Source organism: Manis javanica, chromosome 2 (genome assembly GCF_040802235.1).
Source record: "Manis javanica isolate MJ-LG chromosome 2, MJ_LKY, whole genome shotgun sequence".
Lineage (NCBI taxonomy): Eukaryota > Metazoa > Chordata > Mammalia > Pholidota > Manidae > Manis > Manis javanica.
The window spans coordinates 8,437,159-8,452,276 of NC_133157.1; the positions used below are offsets into that span (position 1 = coordinate 8,437,159).

The window sequence follows — 15,118 nt, forward strand, 5'->3', positions numbered from 1 at the left end:
CCATCCACAGCCTGCTGACTGCCTGCCTCTAAGGACCAGTTTCTGACAGCCAGATCTGCCCTATTCCTTTTTCAAGGGAAAGATTCGAAACACAGGTTCCAGCCCTGGGTGAGGAGCAAGAGGGTGGGCCAGGCCCCTACAAGAGGCCTGTTTAAGAGGCTACACTGGCGGGGCCTCCCACGCAAGACAGACAATGCATTCCTGCCAGGCAGGGCGGCTCCGGCTCACTTCCCAGGCAGGCAGGCAGGAAACATACATTGAGGGAATGCCCAGTGCAGGCTGGCACCTTTGGGTTTGTTTCACTTTATCCTGAGATCGATTCGCTTCATCCTGTGAGACTGGAATTATCATCCCTATTTCCCATAGGAGGAAACAGTCTCAAGAGCCATCAGCCGTTCCCTGAAGGCCTGTGGCCTGTGTCTCCCGGAGCCAGAGATGTTCTGGACCCCTGATCTGTAATTGCAATCTTGCTCTTTCCTTTGAGAAAATGTGTCCCACCCAGGACACCCTCCATTTGGAGGAGGTGATCCCAGAGCACCTTGGTCCTCTCCATCTCCACAGGCGCAGGCAGCTCCAGGCCCGGGTGGGCGCCCACACCCCGACAGCCCAGTAACTATGGCAATTCAGGAGTCACATGACAACCATCACTGAGTCCCGGAGGAAAGCAGGAGGCGGGAGAAGGAGGAACAGCAGTCACACCCAGCTTGTCCCGATCCTGCCCGCTGCTCTTTCTCTTTCTCTGCGTCATGGCTGCAGCACCCCGCAGAGGCACCTGGGGTGGGGACCCCCAGGCAGCCCTGTGCTCCAGCGTGCTCACTCAGCTTTCTGCATCTAGCCAGCCATGTGGTGGTCTCCTCAGGCCTGCCAGCCCTGCTGGACAGACACCTCTGCTGCTCTGGGCAGCCCTCAGAACCCTCCCGGCTGGCAGTCACCTCACAGTTCCCAGGGAAACCTCTGAAGCACGGGCTGGTCAGGAAGCAAACATCTTTGTTTCTTCTGGAACCAGACTCCAGGAACCAGGTTTTTCCTTCAGCAACACTTCCCTCAGTTCACTAAGTGCGGGGCCAGCCAGGTGCTCTGCCATCAGCCAGCTCTGTCCTGGCCAGTCTGAGCTGGGCTCCCACTTGAGACACACACTCACCCCAAACAGTACTCACACATTCCCTGGCCCTTAAACTCCCCCTGCCCCCTTCAGGGACCTAGGGTCCACAGCACAGGTCCAGTAGGCTGCCAGTCAATAAGCTAAGCAGAAATGGATGCAATATTGCCCTGGGAATAACAAAGGAAGGGACCACGCAGAAATTTATTTGTACTGATCAGGAGAAGCAAAGGTAAAGCCCAGCAAGGAAGTGCTGTCAGCCAGGCCTGAAACCGAAGAAAGTTGCCATTGCAAGCACAGTGGCCCCTTATACCCCACCACTCCCCAGTGCAGCAGTAGTTAAAGCAAACACAGGCCCTTCACTGCCCCGTCAGTTACACCTTCCCCCCCAAAATTACACAAACTTTGAAAGATTTTTCTGAGAAAAGATGGATGCTTCAGGAGACTTGAGGTCAAGGTTAGGCTGTTTAAAGTATATTATTAACAAATAAACATTTACTGCACAGAAAAAAAAGGGAGAGAGAGAGAGAGAAAGAGAGAAAAACCCTATCGGCCACCGGGGAACCAAATCATGTTGCTTTTGGCTTCAAATGACAGGAGACATTTATGACATGAATGGAGAACACCAGCCGGTCGATGAAATGGCAAACGTCTGCCACTTTGCTTCCTCTGCCTTCGTGAATCAACTTTTTCAAATACGGTTTTCAGCCTTACCCTCTCCTCACTACCACCACCTCCCCACTTCTGACTGCAGTGGCAATAAATATATATAATTTTGGTTTTGCTCTCTGCTGCCTTCAGCACAGAATCTGGGGGTTAGAGAGGGCTGGGTCAGCCAGAGAGCCAAAGGCTGTGTGTCCTCTTGCAACCCTAACTGACAGCTCACAGGGGCTCCCTTCTGCCTCCCTCCCCTGAAGCTGAGGCCCGATCGTGGTGTCCAACAAATTGGAAGTTATAACTCATGTCATTGAGAGTATCCTCTGTTCCTCAGCCTAACTAATGCCAAAGTAGAACAGGATTTTTTTTTTCCTTTTCTGTTTTAAAAACCTCATAGCCGCAGGACAGAGGAAGTTCCTTTAGGGAAGCGCTGCCAGCCCATCATGGACTTAAAAAACCTCTCTGGTCTGTAGGATCCTTCTGACCACCTGGGCTGGTATTTCTCTACCTTTTAAACCTCATCTCCTCTATGAGAAACATACAGAGCCCTGGATCGCTCTTCTACAATGCTCCCTCTTCTGAGTCTTCCCCTCAGCCGTGGGGATGTTGGCTGGGCTTTCTTTTCTGTCATTTGAACCATGAAAACAGTGAGCCATGGAGTGTTCCAAATATGAAATTATATTGAGTATGCTTTTCCAAGCTATCTGCAGACCCTAGAAATTTGAGTTGTTCCCCAGTTCAGAAGTCTTTGATCTGGACCAACCTCCACCCGTCACAACCCCCAAGGAGAAATAGGCCAGCACACCAGGCCTACCCTGCTGCCTGCCCTTCCTCCTAAGGCACAGCTGGCATTTGTTCTCACCCATACAATCAGAAGTTTTTCTGCCTTTCGGGAGGTACAGTAGGGGATACTAGATCTCCTGCGGAGTATGGAACATTGCCTGAAGCCCCACCAGTGCCCTGTGTAATCCTCACAACCACCCTAGAAATGATATCATCACCCCTAGTCTACAAAGAACCCTGGGGTTCAGAAATGGGCAGCCACTTGGCTAAGACCATACAGCTGCTGAGTGCTGGGGCTGGGAGGTGAACCCAGGTTGGTCTCAGCATCTAAAGCTCTTTTCATCACTGGAGGGAGGCAGGACCTCTACAGTGTCCCACTCAGGCAAAGGAGATGGTTTTCCCAAGGGTGCCCCCCCTCTTCCCTGCATAAGAGGCTCACAGCAAGCCCAGCATGCCAGCTGCACCCCTCTCTAGCATGAAACCCATAGGCAGTTTGGTGTGTGTCCTTGGAAGCAAGGCATTTCTTGCCACATTGATGGTGAGAATAGTAACAACGATAATTTCCAGACTATTAACAATATGCCAGGCAAGATGCCAGGTCCTTTAGGGCATGTTATCTTGAATTCTTATAAGAATACTTTCTCCCAGGTGGATATGTCCCCATTTTACAGAATAGGCTCATGTAGGTGCCTGGGCTGTGTGGTCCTAGCCTGGCTCCAATGGACAGGGTGGGAGGGCGCTGAGGGTCAACAATCACATACCCCAGAGGAGGTCCTCACAGCCTGCTTCCCCGACTAGAGAAAAATCAGGCAAACAAATTAGGCTGTACCAGCCCAGAGTCTGGGGAATACAGGGTGAGCCAGGAGTCAGCTGTGAATAATGCCTGCCTTCAGCAGCAGATGACTGCAGCCTCAGGAAGGCCTGTGCTTGCCCTCCCACCCGCAGCCAAGGTGCTGGGGTTAAATGGAGAGGTTCCTTCCCAGGAGCCAGAGGGTCCCCAGACTTGGGCTGGCAGAGTGAGCCCTTCAGCCCTCAGATCCCCAGGGAGAGCACTACCGAGACCTTTTTATAAGGCAAAGTACTGGCTCTTCCTTCCAAGCAGATCCATTTCCAGGACAGGCCCTCCAACCCTAGACTCTAGGCAGGGGTGTCTGCAGCACTGAATTAGTGAGACGGAGGCCATGCCAGCTGAAGTACCCACAGGTGGAGGGGGTGCTGCTGGTAAATGGCACTCTGCAGCAAGGCCTATGGGAGGCCTCCCACACTGGGAGAAAGAGCAGGCAGAAAAGGTTGGAGCCTGACTTTACTCTCCCCCTGGGCCACACGCCGCCCTCCAAGGGTGCTGGTACTCTTAGGAAAGGTGAGCCTCCCAGGAAGGCCTTTCCCGGTGTAAACACTTCCAAGGAAAGGAATGTGCAGGAAGAGCCGGGCTGGGCCACTGGAGCTGCAGCCAGCTGGGGTAAATTAAAAAAAAAAAAAAAAAATCACCCCAGGACTTAGCTTTTGGTGAAACTCAATCAAAGCCTCGATGCCCCCATTCTGCCAAGGTGGGCGCATCCTACCTGGGCAGGGGAGCCCAAGGGGAAGCTCCGCGGAGCCCTGTAACTCTCCTGCAGAGAGGCGAGGCCGCCCCACGCAGGCTCGGCCGGCGGAAGGTTGCCGCCGGCCCCGGAGGCCGAGGTGGGAGCCCGGCCCGGGTAGGAGCCCCGCGCCTCTTCGCGCACGCAGGCTCCCGCTCGCACCCCAACGAGCGTCGGGTCGCCAGGCCTGGGAGCTGTCTTACAAGCGATCAGACTCCATTTTGTGACAGATTTTTGGACTCACGCACCGACCCTCCCCACTTCCGGAGCCTCCTCCAGGAATTCGCCACCTCCTCAGGACAGAAACCCTTTCCAGACGAGCGACAGACAGCAAGAAAAGAGAGTTACATAATTATACTTGGCTGAGCCGCCAAGAAAAAAATGGGGGAGGTGGGAACTAGGTTGTCATTTTTTTTTTCTCGTATGTTCTCCGGTGGAAGGAGAGAGGTGTTCGTGATTTTGTGTTTGGAGGCCGAGTTTTTCTCCCGGTTTCCAACCGTGTTTTCTGCCCGAGAACGAGCTCGGGCTGCCAAGGGGCCAGAGCCGCTGGCACAGGAGAGCGATCTGATGCTTTTTCTCTCTCCTTTTTTAAAAAGAAGGAGCCCCTCCACACCCTAAAAAATACATATGGGAAAAAAGACGACTTTTCGAGTTATGCGTGAAAATGCCCAAACGCTATGGCCGGCGCGCGCTCTGCTCTGCCCGTCCGGGACGTGCGGGTGGACTTTATCAAACGTGATTAAATGCGCCCGAAAGTCAATTAATCACCCCTGTGGTGCGTAAAATAACGTTGCGCTTCTGGGCGTCCCGGATCTTTTAAACAAATCGAAAGGAGGAAGAGACACTTAATGAAAACAGCTACCTCTTTCTAAGGACCGAGCCCGACAGCCCCTCGCTGGCCAAGGACACATTTTCCAAAAGTTACTGAAGGAGTGGGTGCTATTAATTTCCCAGTACCGCTGACGCACAGACTGGACAAAACCGAGGAACCACGTTTTTTGCGTCCACTTGCCTGGGTTCTTGTCTGAAAAGCATTATACACAGATGCGATAAATATGCATCTGCCGATCCTCAAAGGAAAAAATAAATCGTGAAATATATTTTTTGTTGTGCAAAGAACACAGCTTTCCAGGGAGCCCCTGCCTGCCTCGCTGTGCAGGCTCGCCCTGGGAAATGCTGAAGTGTGACCCATCGGGGTATTTGTCCCCAGGAGTGTATAGATAACAACCCTTCCTTAGCCCCAAACTGGTCCTCCCAGTGCTGATACCTAATTGGCCCTATTGGAAAAAAGAGAGGTGAGGGGGGAGGAGGGCACCTTGAGCGGCCTAATGCCCGCCTGGAGGCTGCAGCCCTGGCTGTGGGACCTAGACTGGGGACTTGGGACCTGAGGTTTGCCCAGGGCCAAAATTCACTGGCAAACCCCCTCCCAGCTGAACTAAAGTCAGGCGCCTTATTTTTTTCTTTTTTAAACAAATATACTTTCGACAAAGCCGTAGCAAATGTAATTGTTTTGTAAAAACCAGGGGTTTGGCCGCTCTACTTTAAGGGAATATCCAGTTCAGGTTTTGTGACTATGGTTCTGTGCTATGGAGAACCAGGAGCATCCTCTCCTGGTTTTAGAGAGAAGCTCCATAAACGCTTGGGGCAAGGAGTGGGAGAGAATGGGCAGATATGTATGTATGAGAGGTTGGAAAGAGTCCTTCCAGTATGTAAAAATTTTTTTTTCAAAAATCTGCACAAATGACTTGGAGACCGATTTCCAGTTTCCTGGCCCTCCTGTCTCCATATGTTGAATTGTCCAGGCCACTGGCTGAGCTGAGTGGGAAATGGCACTACCAGAGCTGAGCTCCGAGTCAGGCAGGCAGAGCAAAGTGAGGGGTACAGATAGGCAAGATGTAGGTGGGCTGGAGGCTGGTGAGCCCCAAAGCCCCGACCAAGTCTACTCAAACTATTTTCCTCATTTTCTTCGTGCTGCTTAATCCTGCCTGTGGCCCAGCTGATGGTGGCCTTGCCTTCCCCTGGAACGAGAATCGTATCAGTCCGGGGCACAGCACAAACCTGACCAATGGCAATGTGCCTACCCTGGTGCTCCAGACAGAGGGGGAGGTTTCAGTGGGGGTCTGGGACCAGCACAAGAGCTGACTCTCTGAACTGGACCCCTATTCCTGCCTGCACAGAGCCCCTCAGCCAGCAGGAAGAGCAAGGCACATAAAGCAGCTCCTGCTGGGCCCCCAGTCCAGGGCCGCACAGCCAGGTTAGGTGTTAGCATGGGGTTCAGCCAGGGCCTTTCACAGCTGAATCCAACACCCTCTTCTAGGGCTCTGGCCTGCACTCCCACTATTTCTAGTCCTCAGCCAAGCAGTTGGAAAAGTAAGGAGAGGGCACACAGCTACTCCACTTCCCACCAGGGCCTGGATTTAGGGACAGTCCCTGGGCTACAATCATCACCAGGCACTGGCAGCCCAGCCTTTTCCCAGGAGCCTTGGTGGGCACATACCGCCCCTCTGAGCCCCCAACTACCTGAGCAGCAGCCCCCTGCATCCCCATATGAAAGGGTTTTCCAGGCCTCACTAGAAAGTTCCCACAGGCAGCACTTGTCTCTGAAATGTTGCCCTGGGGATCCCCACACTCCTCTTTGGGCTGTTATTCCTCTCTGCTTCTCTACCAATCACAGTGCCAGGCACAAAACCCAGAGGGCCAAAAGAAAAAAAAATCTGTAACTATTCTTCTCTGTCCGGCCCCTTGCCAGATGAATCCATAGTCCCAGCTAAAAACAAAAGTCACCAGGTAGGGCTCAACCCACAGTCTCCCGCCTTAACCTCGAGGCTTGGGCTCCATCAGGGCAGAGCAGGCCACCGGCTCCCCAGTTGCATACACACTGCAAGAAAGAAGGCCTGCTGGGGACGGGTGACTTGGTCAGCACCTCATCTCCACGGGGAACCCTGCATTGCGGTTTGCCACCTCTTCCCAGACAGCTTCTCCAGCCAACCAAAATTATAAGTGCAAAACTCCCGCATGGAACGGTTTGGGGAGGATTGACACCCTTTTCCCTCCATCAGGGACCAAGAATGCAGCCAGGAGCCTGGCAGGAAGGGGGCATCTGGGCTGCTCAGGCCGTTCCGCACCCCTACTCCACCTCCTTGTTCCAGGAATCCCAAACCCTGCCTTTGAGCTGGAGAAGCACATCGCCAGGGCCTGGCTCCCTTAAGCATTGCTTTCATTTGGAAGTCACTTCTTGGTCCCCATTCAGGCCTCAGTGGGGTCAGCCCCTGTCCCAGGATGCGGGTGTGGCATCCCCACGTTGGCCCGGGGCCTTGTCCTACACTCCAACTAGGGCAGTTTTCCCGCACAAAGAATGGCAACTAGGGGCCGCTGGAGGCTCCCGGCCACCCCACCAGTATCGGCCAGGCTGGGATGGTTCGCCTCTGCCGGGAGACGCTCAGACCGCGGAGCCCTCGGAGCCGGCGGCAGGGCGGACGCGGGCCGGGTCTGGCAGTGGGGGGCGGCCGGGCTCGAGCGCCGGGCGGCGGGGAAGACGGAGGACGAGAGGCGCTTACTGTTGGTAGTCTTGTTTGCAGTACAGTTTCCGATCCCGGAAGTAGCAGCTGGTGGTGAGGGCTTGCTGACACGCCGCGCACTGCAAACACTCCTCGTGCCAGGACGACTCGTTGACTCGCATCAGGAAGCGGTCGGAGATGGGTCGCTGGCAGCCCTCGCAGACGGCGGGATGCGGGCAGTCGGAGCCTGCAGCGCACAGGGCGAGAGCCGGGCGGTCAGCGCTGACCAGCCCGGCCCCGGCGTCCCGGCCGCGCGGTGCCCGCAGCCCCGGCCCTACGGGCGAGGGCAGCCCGGGAGCGCCGCCCGCCGCCTGCGCTCCCCTGGCCACCGCGCCAGGAGCCGGGCAGCCTTAGCTAGTTTGTCCCAGTCCGCGGGCTCCGGGGCGGAGAGGCCGCGGGCCTCGAGCCTCGGCTCGGCTCTGCGCTCTCCCCTTCTCCGGAGATCCACCGCTTGGCGTTAATATATATGGGAACGAGCACCGCGCGGGGTAGCCGGCTGGGACCGAGACAGGCGAGGTGAGGCTGGGGCGCTCGCTGGCTGACACGCCCCACAGTGGCGTTCGTGGTCTTCGGTCCCCAATCTCCCCAAAACCTGTGTGCTGGGTGGCCCAGAGGGCATTTTTCTCTTAGAAGCTCACCCTCACAAAGTGACCTGGCACCACTCCCAAGCTTGCCAAGGTGACTACTTGGGTCCTCTATCACCCTTGCCACCCAGTTTTTTACCCCTCCCTGGAGTGGCAGCTCTAGAACCGAGGCCCGGGGAGGATGGAGGTGACAGCTGGAGCTGTCCTGTCCTCCCTCTTCCTACGTGGTGTCCCTGCATACCGCCGTCGCCTCAGGATGCCTGTTGCCCCCCACCCCCAGTAATCATTCCGAGTCTTTTCTCTATGCCCCGCACCCCCACGTCCTGCAAACCATTTCCTTTATCCGTTCGTTTGGACGCCTGTGTCCACCTCCGGAGGACGTCCCTGTCCCCTGCCCATGGCCACTTGGGCGTTGCGACCCCGCACTCACCCAGCAGCACCCCCAGAGTGGCGGGCCCGGGGCGCAGGGCGTGCTCCTCCATCTTGATGCCGTCCAACATCTTAGCGCAGTCCGTCTGCCCGCGGGGAAAGCACCTATCCAGCGACTGGGGACCTGTTGCTATATCCATGAGACGCGGGGCACGCTGCGGGCCCCGCCGGCCAGGATGCTTGCCCGCCCGCCCGCCCGCTCACCGCCGCCGAGACGGGCCGGGAGCCGGGGAGGTGCGGCTCCCACGGGGATGGGGCTGTGGCTGGGGCCGCCGGCGTGTCCCAGGCGAGCGCGGAGGGGCGACGCGCTGGCCCCGGGCCCCGGCGTCGTGAGGGCGGGCCCGGGCGGCTGCAGTCCGCGCCGCGTTCTCCCGGGCACTCGCAGCCACGCGCGCCGGCTCCTCTGTCACCTGCTTGTCAGCCCCGGAGCCGGGCTGCGGCGGCGGCGGCGGCGGCGGCGGCAGACGGAGCCGCCGGGAGGAGGCGGCGGCGGCAGCAGCGGCGGTGGCGGCGGCGGCAGCGGGCGGGGGAGGGGGCGGGGGTGCAGGGGCGGCCCCGCGGGCTGGGGGGGCGCAGGCGGCGCAGCGGGGTCCCGGGCGGGGCGCAGCGGGCCGCGGGGCTCCGGGCGCGCTCCCCGCGCTACTCCAGTGCCATGGTGCGCCGGGGGAGCGGCTGGGTTTAGAGCTGGGGCTGGCGGCGGAGGGATACTCCGGCCGGGAGCCGCCTCACCCCTCCTCAAACTTCCTGACATTTGAACTCATTGGTGCGCCTCGTATCCCTGCGCCGGGATGAGCCGGCGGCTCCACGTCAAATAGTGCCGTCGCCGCCCCCCCGCGGGAGGACTCCCCGCGCCCCCGGCGTGTGCCCCGCGCCGTGCCTGGCCCCGAGCGCGGACCGGGCGCCCCGGCCAGGCCGAGCTCCCCGCTGGCCCCTCGCCGAAGTTTGAGTAGGCTTCGAAACAAATCTTTCCGCCACACCCCTTTGAAAAATTGATTTGGGAGTTGGGGAATGAAGGCTTTTTTTCTTTCTTGCCTTCTTTATTATTAATATTTTGTAAAGCTTCAGCGCTAAGAGGAGTGGCCCGAGCGAGACCAGACTGAGCGGACCGCGGGGAGCGCAGCGGCTCCACCAGGGGACGGCGCCGGCCGGGAGAGGCGGCCCGGGAACCCCGACTATCGGCCGAGGTAGGTCGCCCCGGGCTGAGTTGGCGTTCCCCAGGCGGCGGCGCCTTCCGGGGCTGGTTTGGTCCGCGGAGAGGGCTAGCTGCCAGGGGTGAAGACAGGGACCGGCAGGCGCGGAAGGCTGCTTGCCCAGGATTTGCCAAAGGGGACCCTGGCCCAGGGAAGGAGGGAGGGATGGGCCCCGGATTTGGGGTGAGGGCTCCAGGAATCCTTAGGAGGGGAAGAGATTGAGTAAGTTGAGCGAAGATCCTGGAGGGCCCTGGGATCAAGGATGGGGGGTATTGGGCGTGCGAGGAAGGTCAGGCACGGGTTCAAAAGGCAGGAGAGGTTAGAGGACCATTAGATCTGGGAAAGGTGTTCTTGGGCAGCGGTGGGGGTCAGTCGCCGAGAACCTGGCCTGGCCGGATTTGGAGTGAGAGGCAGTGGTAGGGGTTGGGGGCCCCGGCGTCCAGGACTGAAGACTCCCGAAGACAAGAATTAGGCTGCTTGAAGGAAAGCGGACTGGCCGCTGGGATAGGCTACCTTTGGAGGCGGAGGGACCCCTCCAGGGGTCGATAGGCCGCGCTTGCAGGGACAGCACCCTGGCTAGTCTGGGCAAAGTGCGCCTCGGCACTGGGGAGCTAAAGGCCAGCGAGACCGAGAGGCCGACTCCGGCATCTGCCGCGGCAGGTACCCACCTGGCCTTGGTACCGCGCTCGGCGCCCAGGCCGCTGCGTCGGGCTGCAGTGCACCGCTCCCGGACCGTCTGTGTCTTCGGACTCCTGGATCCCCACGGAGGCGCGGCTCGCCCTGGAGCAGGAGGGCTGATGCGTCCCCGGGACAGGCGGTGGCTGCCCCCGCCAGCCTCTGCGGGGCAACCCGGCCCCTCCGGGAGCGGGGCAGCGGCGCGGAGCGGGGAGGGGGCGGAGGGCACGGGAGGCGGGTCCCCTGACCCCGCTAGAGGCGAGAGGGCGGATCGGATTTGGAGCCTGCGGGAGGCTTGGTCAGAAGTGGCCCCCTGTGCCGCGGGGCCCCGCGCAGGGGCCCGGCTTTGTGGAGGATTAGAGGCTCCCGCCCCACCCCAGTACCTGCGTGTGTGTTGGTGAGTATCTATGTGTGCCTGTGCGTGTCGATGCTCCCGCCTCTGAGGTTCTTGCGTGCCTGTGCACCCGTGTCTCTGTGCACAAACAATATTTCTGTGTCCCTGCGACTATCTGGGCTCCGAGCAGAGCAGCGTCTGAATCTGTGTCGATTCCCCTGCAGGCATATATGTCTGGGTGCGAATCTGCAGGTCCTGCCATGCCTCTGGATCTTCTGTGCTTTTGTAGGTCTTTGTGTGTACCCCTGTGTCTGTGTCATTCTATGCGGGGGCACAGGTCTTTGTGTGCCTCTCAGTCTCTGTGGCTGGAATCTTTTTCTGCTTATGCGCGTCTTCGTGTCACCTTTGTGTATCTGTGTGTATTTCTGAATGATTCTGTGTGCTCGCATGTCGTTCGGAGTTTTTGGGTTTGTGTGTGTGGCTTTGTGTCTGCATGTATTTCTCGTGTCTTTGTTGTGTCTGTATCTAGGACGGTGGATGAGTGGAAATGGAGTTTCTCTCAGACGCCCTTTGTCCCCTGGCCTTGCGCAGCCTGGAAACCCCAGGCCGTGATTTCCCGAGGTAGGACCTGGGCCTGGGCCGCCTTGTCCGGGCATCTGGGGCGGGGGCGCGGCAGTTGCCGGGAGAAGCCGAGCGGGTAAGGTTCAGGCGTGCAGAGCCGGGAGGCGCTGAGCCGGCGCGGGGCTGGCAGACCCACCGGGTGCATTCTGCCCTCTGCTGGCATCGCTGCGCCTCTGCACCAGCTTCTGTAGGCGAGAGGGTCCTGGTTCCAGGCCCAGACTCTCGCCTTCTTCCGAGCGCAGTAGGGAATCCTCTCCTGTCATTGCTCTGCAGACTCGTCTAGGACCCCAAACTTTCGGTGCAGCGTTCCGTTCTCCTCCTCTGTCTCCCACTCCCTACTTCCCTGTGCCGGGCCTCTTCCTCTCCACATTTATCCCTTTGGCTGAACGGGGCCCCTGTAGCCTGGCCTCCGAGGCTTCTCTGTCCCCGCGCTGGCGTCCAGAGCCAAGCAAGGGCCACCGACTGTGCCCAGGGTCGTGTTTCCAGGGCCGCAGAGAAGCTTGGCACATCGCCCCGGTGCTCCTGCCCGTGTCAAAGCCCACACCACCAGAGCTCACATCGAGAGGGCCGACGTGAGGGGCCAGACCCAGCAGCGGGCTTCTCTTTCTAGTCTGGGAGTCGGGCTACCCAGACCACAAACCTGGAGTCCCTCTCCGGGTCCTCCCCGCTCACTGTCCATCCGTACCCGCACTCCCTCCCTCTCTCCGGATTACCCTATAGGTCCTGGTCCTTGTCCTTTGTCGCCGCTGCACGGCCCCTCGCTCCCCCAGAGGAGTGAGCGGTCCCGGGTCCTTCGTACAGACGCGCAGAGGCCTTGGGTCTCGAGCACAGCCGCGGCTTCTGGGCCTCCCACCGCATCCCTTACCCCCCGCGGAAGAAGCCGACTGCACGGTAGGACGCGGGCCTAAGCCCAGAGCCGGGTACTTCCAGGAGGCGGCCAGAGGCACTTTGCTGGCCTCGATCGGAGCCCTGAGATCAGATACGTGCAGCCCTGGACCCCAAACCCCGACGGCCGGTGGCACCCGCACGCACCGGCGGATCCAGGATTCTCTCTGGTGCGGATCAGCGGCAGAAACAGCCTCAGCTTTTCTCCACCTGAGGAAAGACCAAGCCGGCCATTCAGAATTGTTTGGGAAGAAGCAAGCACCGAGAGGGAAGCTCTAGGCGGGTGTATTAGCTCCCCATAATCCTGCGGAAACCCCATTTCCACGAACCCTTTGCTCCTGTCCTTAGGGCCGTGCACCCCTGCGCCTGCCTGTGCTACTGGCCTCCCATGAGCACAACCCCAAGACCCGTGCCCACTGTGGGGTCCTGTCTGTTCTCTGCAGGACTATGCTTCTGACCAGAGCTGAAACAAGGTCCCCTCCCTGTTTACAGCCCAAGGTGGAGGCGAGGATCCCCGGCGGGGATGGAGTACCAGGCCCAGCTCTAGCCCGCCGGGTGCGGAGGAGCCGAAGGCACAGACCAAGGGCTGCAGGACCCGCAATTACACGCCGCCCTGAGAGCCAGACCTGCCTCAGCTTCCCCCAGTGCCACTGGCCTGGGCCATCTTCAGATAGCGGGAGGCAGGCAGACTGGACCAGAGCCGCCCCAAGCTGTGGGCTGGATTGGGGGCTGCCATTCCTGGGATGCAGGCCGGGATTCCGACACCTGGGAGCTCTGGAAGTGCAGCCAGACAGCACCGGCAGACGTTGAGTACCTGAACCTTCATTCTGAGCTGCTGGTGACCATGTTCGGGTCGATGGTTCCCAGCTGTGCTTGACCCCAGGACACATAGTTCAAAGGCTTAGGCCCCTTCTCAGCCAGCAGAGAGATGGATGTGTGTGATAAGTCACCTGGCCGCCTTCCCACAGCCCAGGGAAAGTGTCTGTGGTCTTGTGCCTGTGGAGGGCTTGCAGAGACAATAACCGTGGTGGAAGAGAGGACCGACCAGGCAGAGATCCAAGCTGGGTCCTTTGGACTGAGGGCCAGGAGCGGGTTCTCAATCTCCCATCTGGGGTTTCTAGGCTCCTGAGAGAGGTGGCAGGGGACAGGACTCACGTCAGTTTGTTGGTGAGACGGAGTATATCTCTGAGGCTGTGTGCGAGGGTGCGACGCAGGGATTTCCAGCCCCAGCCAAGTCCTGTCCTTCCTGCAGCCCAGCCCCTTCTTCAACTAGCTGATGGGGTGGGGGCAGGGGTCCTCCGGCCACAGACTCATGACTGTTCGATACAAGGTCTGGGCCATTTGTTATGAGATTCCTTCCTGGTCGGTCAGGAGATGAGATGCGCTGGGATCCAAAGGCTGCTATCTGCCCTCAGGGCTGGGGAGGGACAGTGCCCTGGCCAGGTGCCCAGGGCTAAGTCTTCCACTGGCCAGGCAGTGGTTCAGAGGGTTCAAGAGCAGATCTCAGGGGATCACCCACATCTGGTTCAGGATCTGCCTGTGGGGTCTCCGCAAGTCCGCCCTCTGTACCTCAGCTTCCTGATCTGTGAAGTGTGCATAACAATACCACTCAGCCCACAAGGCTGTTAGAGAGGATGGCTCCTAAGTGCTCTCCACAGTGACTGGCACATAGTAGGCCTCTATAAATGTTTGGTGAATACTTGGATCAAAGGGAGTCCCCAGGGCTGGGGAGGTCACAGCTGCCTCCTCCTCTTCCTCCTACCAGGGCCTGAGCTCAGCCAACTGTCTTCTTTTAGGGCAGGTGAAACTCAGATCCAGGCACCTGTGGGCCGGGCACAGGAGAACCCCCACCCCCGACCTCACCCATGCAGGCAGTGCCAGACACCCACCCAGACAGCCCCTGCCTTCTGCATGCGCCCTGGCTGTGGAGCCTGGAGCCTAGGCAAGTTTTGGGAGACAACAGAATTAGGAGCGTCAGGCCCAATGCATCAAAACTGACCGGGTGGGACCGTCAAGGTGCTGTTTATCTTTATTTTTTTAACAGCTCGAAAATCTTTAAAATCTTTTCTTATATTTATTTTTTTAAAAGCTCAAGAATCTTTGCATTTCTTACCAAATGGATGGGTTGGGTTATTTCAGCAGCCCAGCTAGAACCAGGGGCTTCCCCTCCCAAGGACCTGAGCCAGAACAAAGAAAAGGCCCAGGACTGTATTTGGAACCATAAAAGTCCCATTAGGAAACTAAGAATAACTTACAGAAAGACATTTTATATGAATTGGACACAAATTCACAAAAGCAAGGAAGTTCATTGGTCTCTACCCTGAGGGTCCATGGTGGGGGAAGGGGGCTGCGTGTGATGCAGGGGCCAGCACCCATTCTATTTGATCTTTATCTTAAATGCACTTCAAAATGCTTGGGATCTACAGAATTGGAGGTTTGCCCCTTCTTGTAATTACTGGGTGTCTAGTAAAGTGTTTATGAGTGTCTGTGCAAATAAATGCATATGATGAGCATTTGTTTGGTTAGTGCTGCTTTATGTAGGAGGCGTGTGTGTCTTCCATTGGTGCTCAGGAAAGAAAAGAGTGAAAATAAAAAATAAAACCAAGATATCGGGACCAGGCAGAGGGGTGGAGCCCAGGCAGTCTCACTACTAACCACCACCCCTCTGTTGGCGGGGCTCAAGGGCACTTGGGTTGCTGCCAGTTGAGTTTGCTGCCTTTGGGT

The 15,118-nt window shown here is 58.2% G+C and overlaps 1 protein-coding gene and 1 long non-coding RNA gene across 3 annotated transcripts in view; one reads left to right on the forward strand and one right to left on the reverse strand.

Annotated features, from left to right (window-relative positions):
• LMX1B (LIM homeobox transcription factor 1 beta) overlaps positions 1-9,298 on the reverse strand; it is a 79,105-nt gene extending 69,807 nt beyond the window's left edge. For both annotated transcript variants that reach the window (XM_037008149.2, XM_037008148.2), the window contains exons 1-2: positions 8,691-9,298; positions 7,677-7,863 (exon numbers count right to left, since the gene is read on the reverse strand). In XM_037008149.2, coding sequence (XP_036864044.2) covers positions 7,677-7,863; positions 8,691-8,829 — 326 coding nt within the window. In that variant the 5' untranslated portion in view covers positions 8,830-9,298. The remainder of the gene's footprint in view (positions 1-7,676; positions 7,864-8,690) is intronic.
• Positions 9,299-9,453: 155 nt separating this feature from the next.
• LOC118970410 (uncharacterized) lies at positions 9,454-14,901 on the forward strand. Its single transcript, XR_012126160.1, has 3 exons — positions 9,454-9,635; positions 9,749-9,873; positions 10,540-14,901. It is a non-coding gene; the product is annotated as an uncharacterized lncRNA (long non-coding RNA).
• The last annotated feature ends 217 nt before the right edge of the window (positions 14,902-15,118 follow it).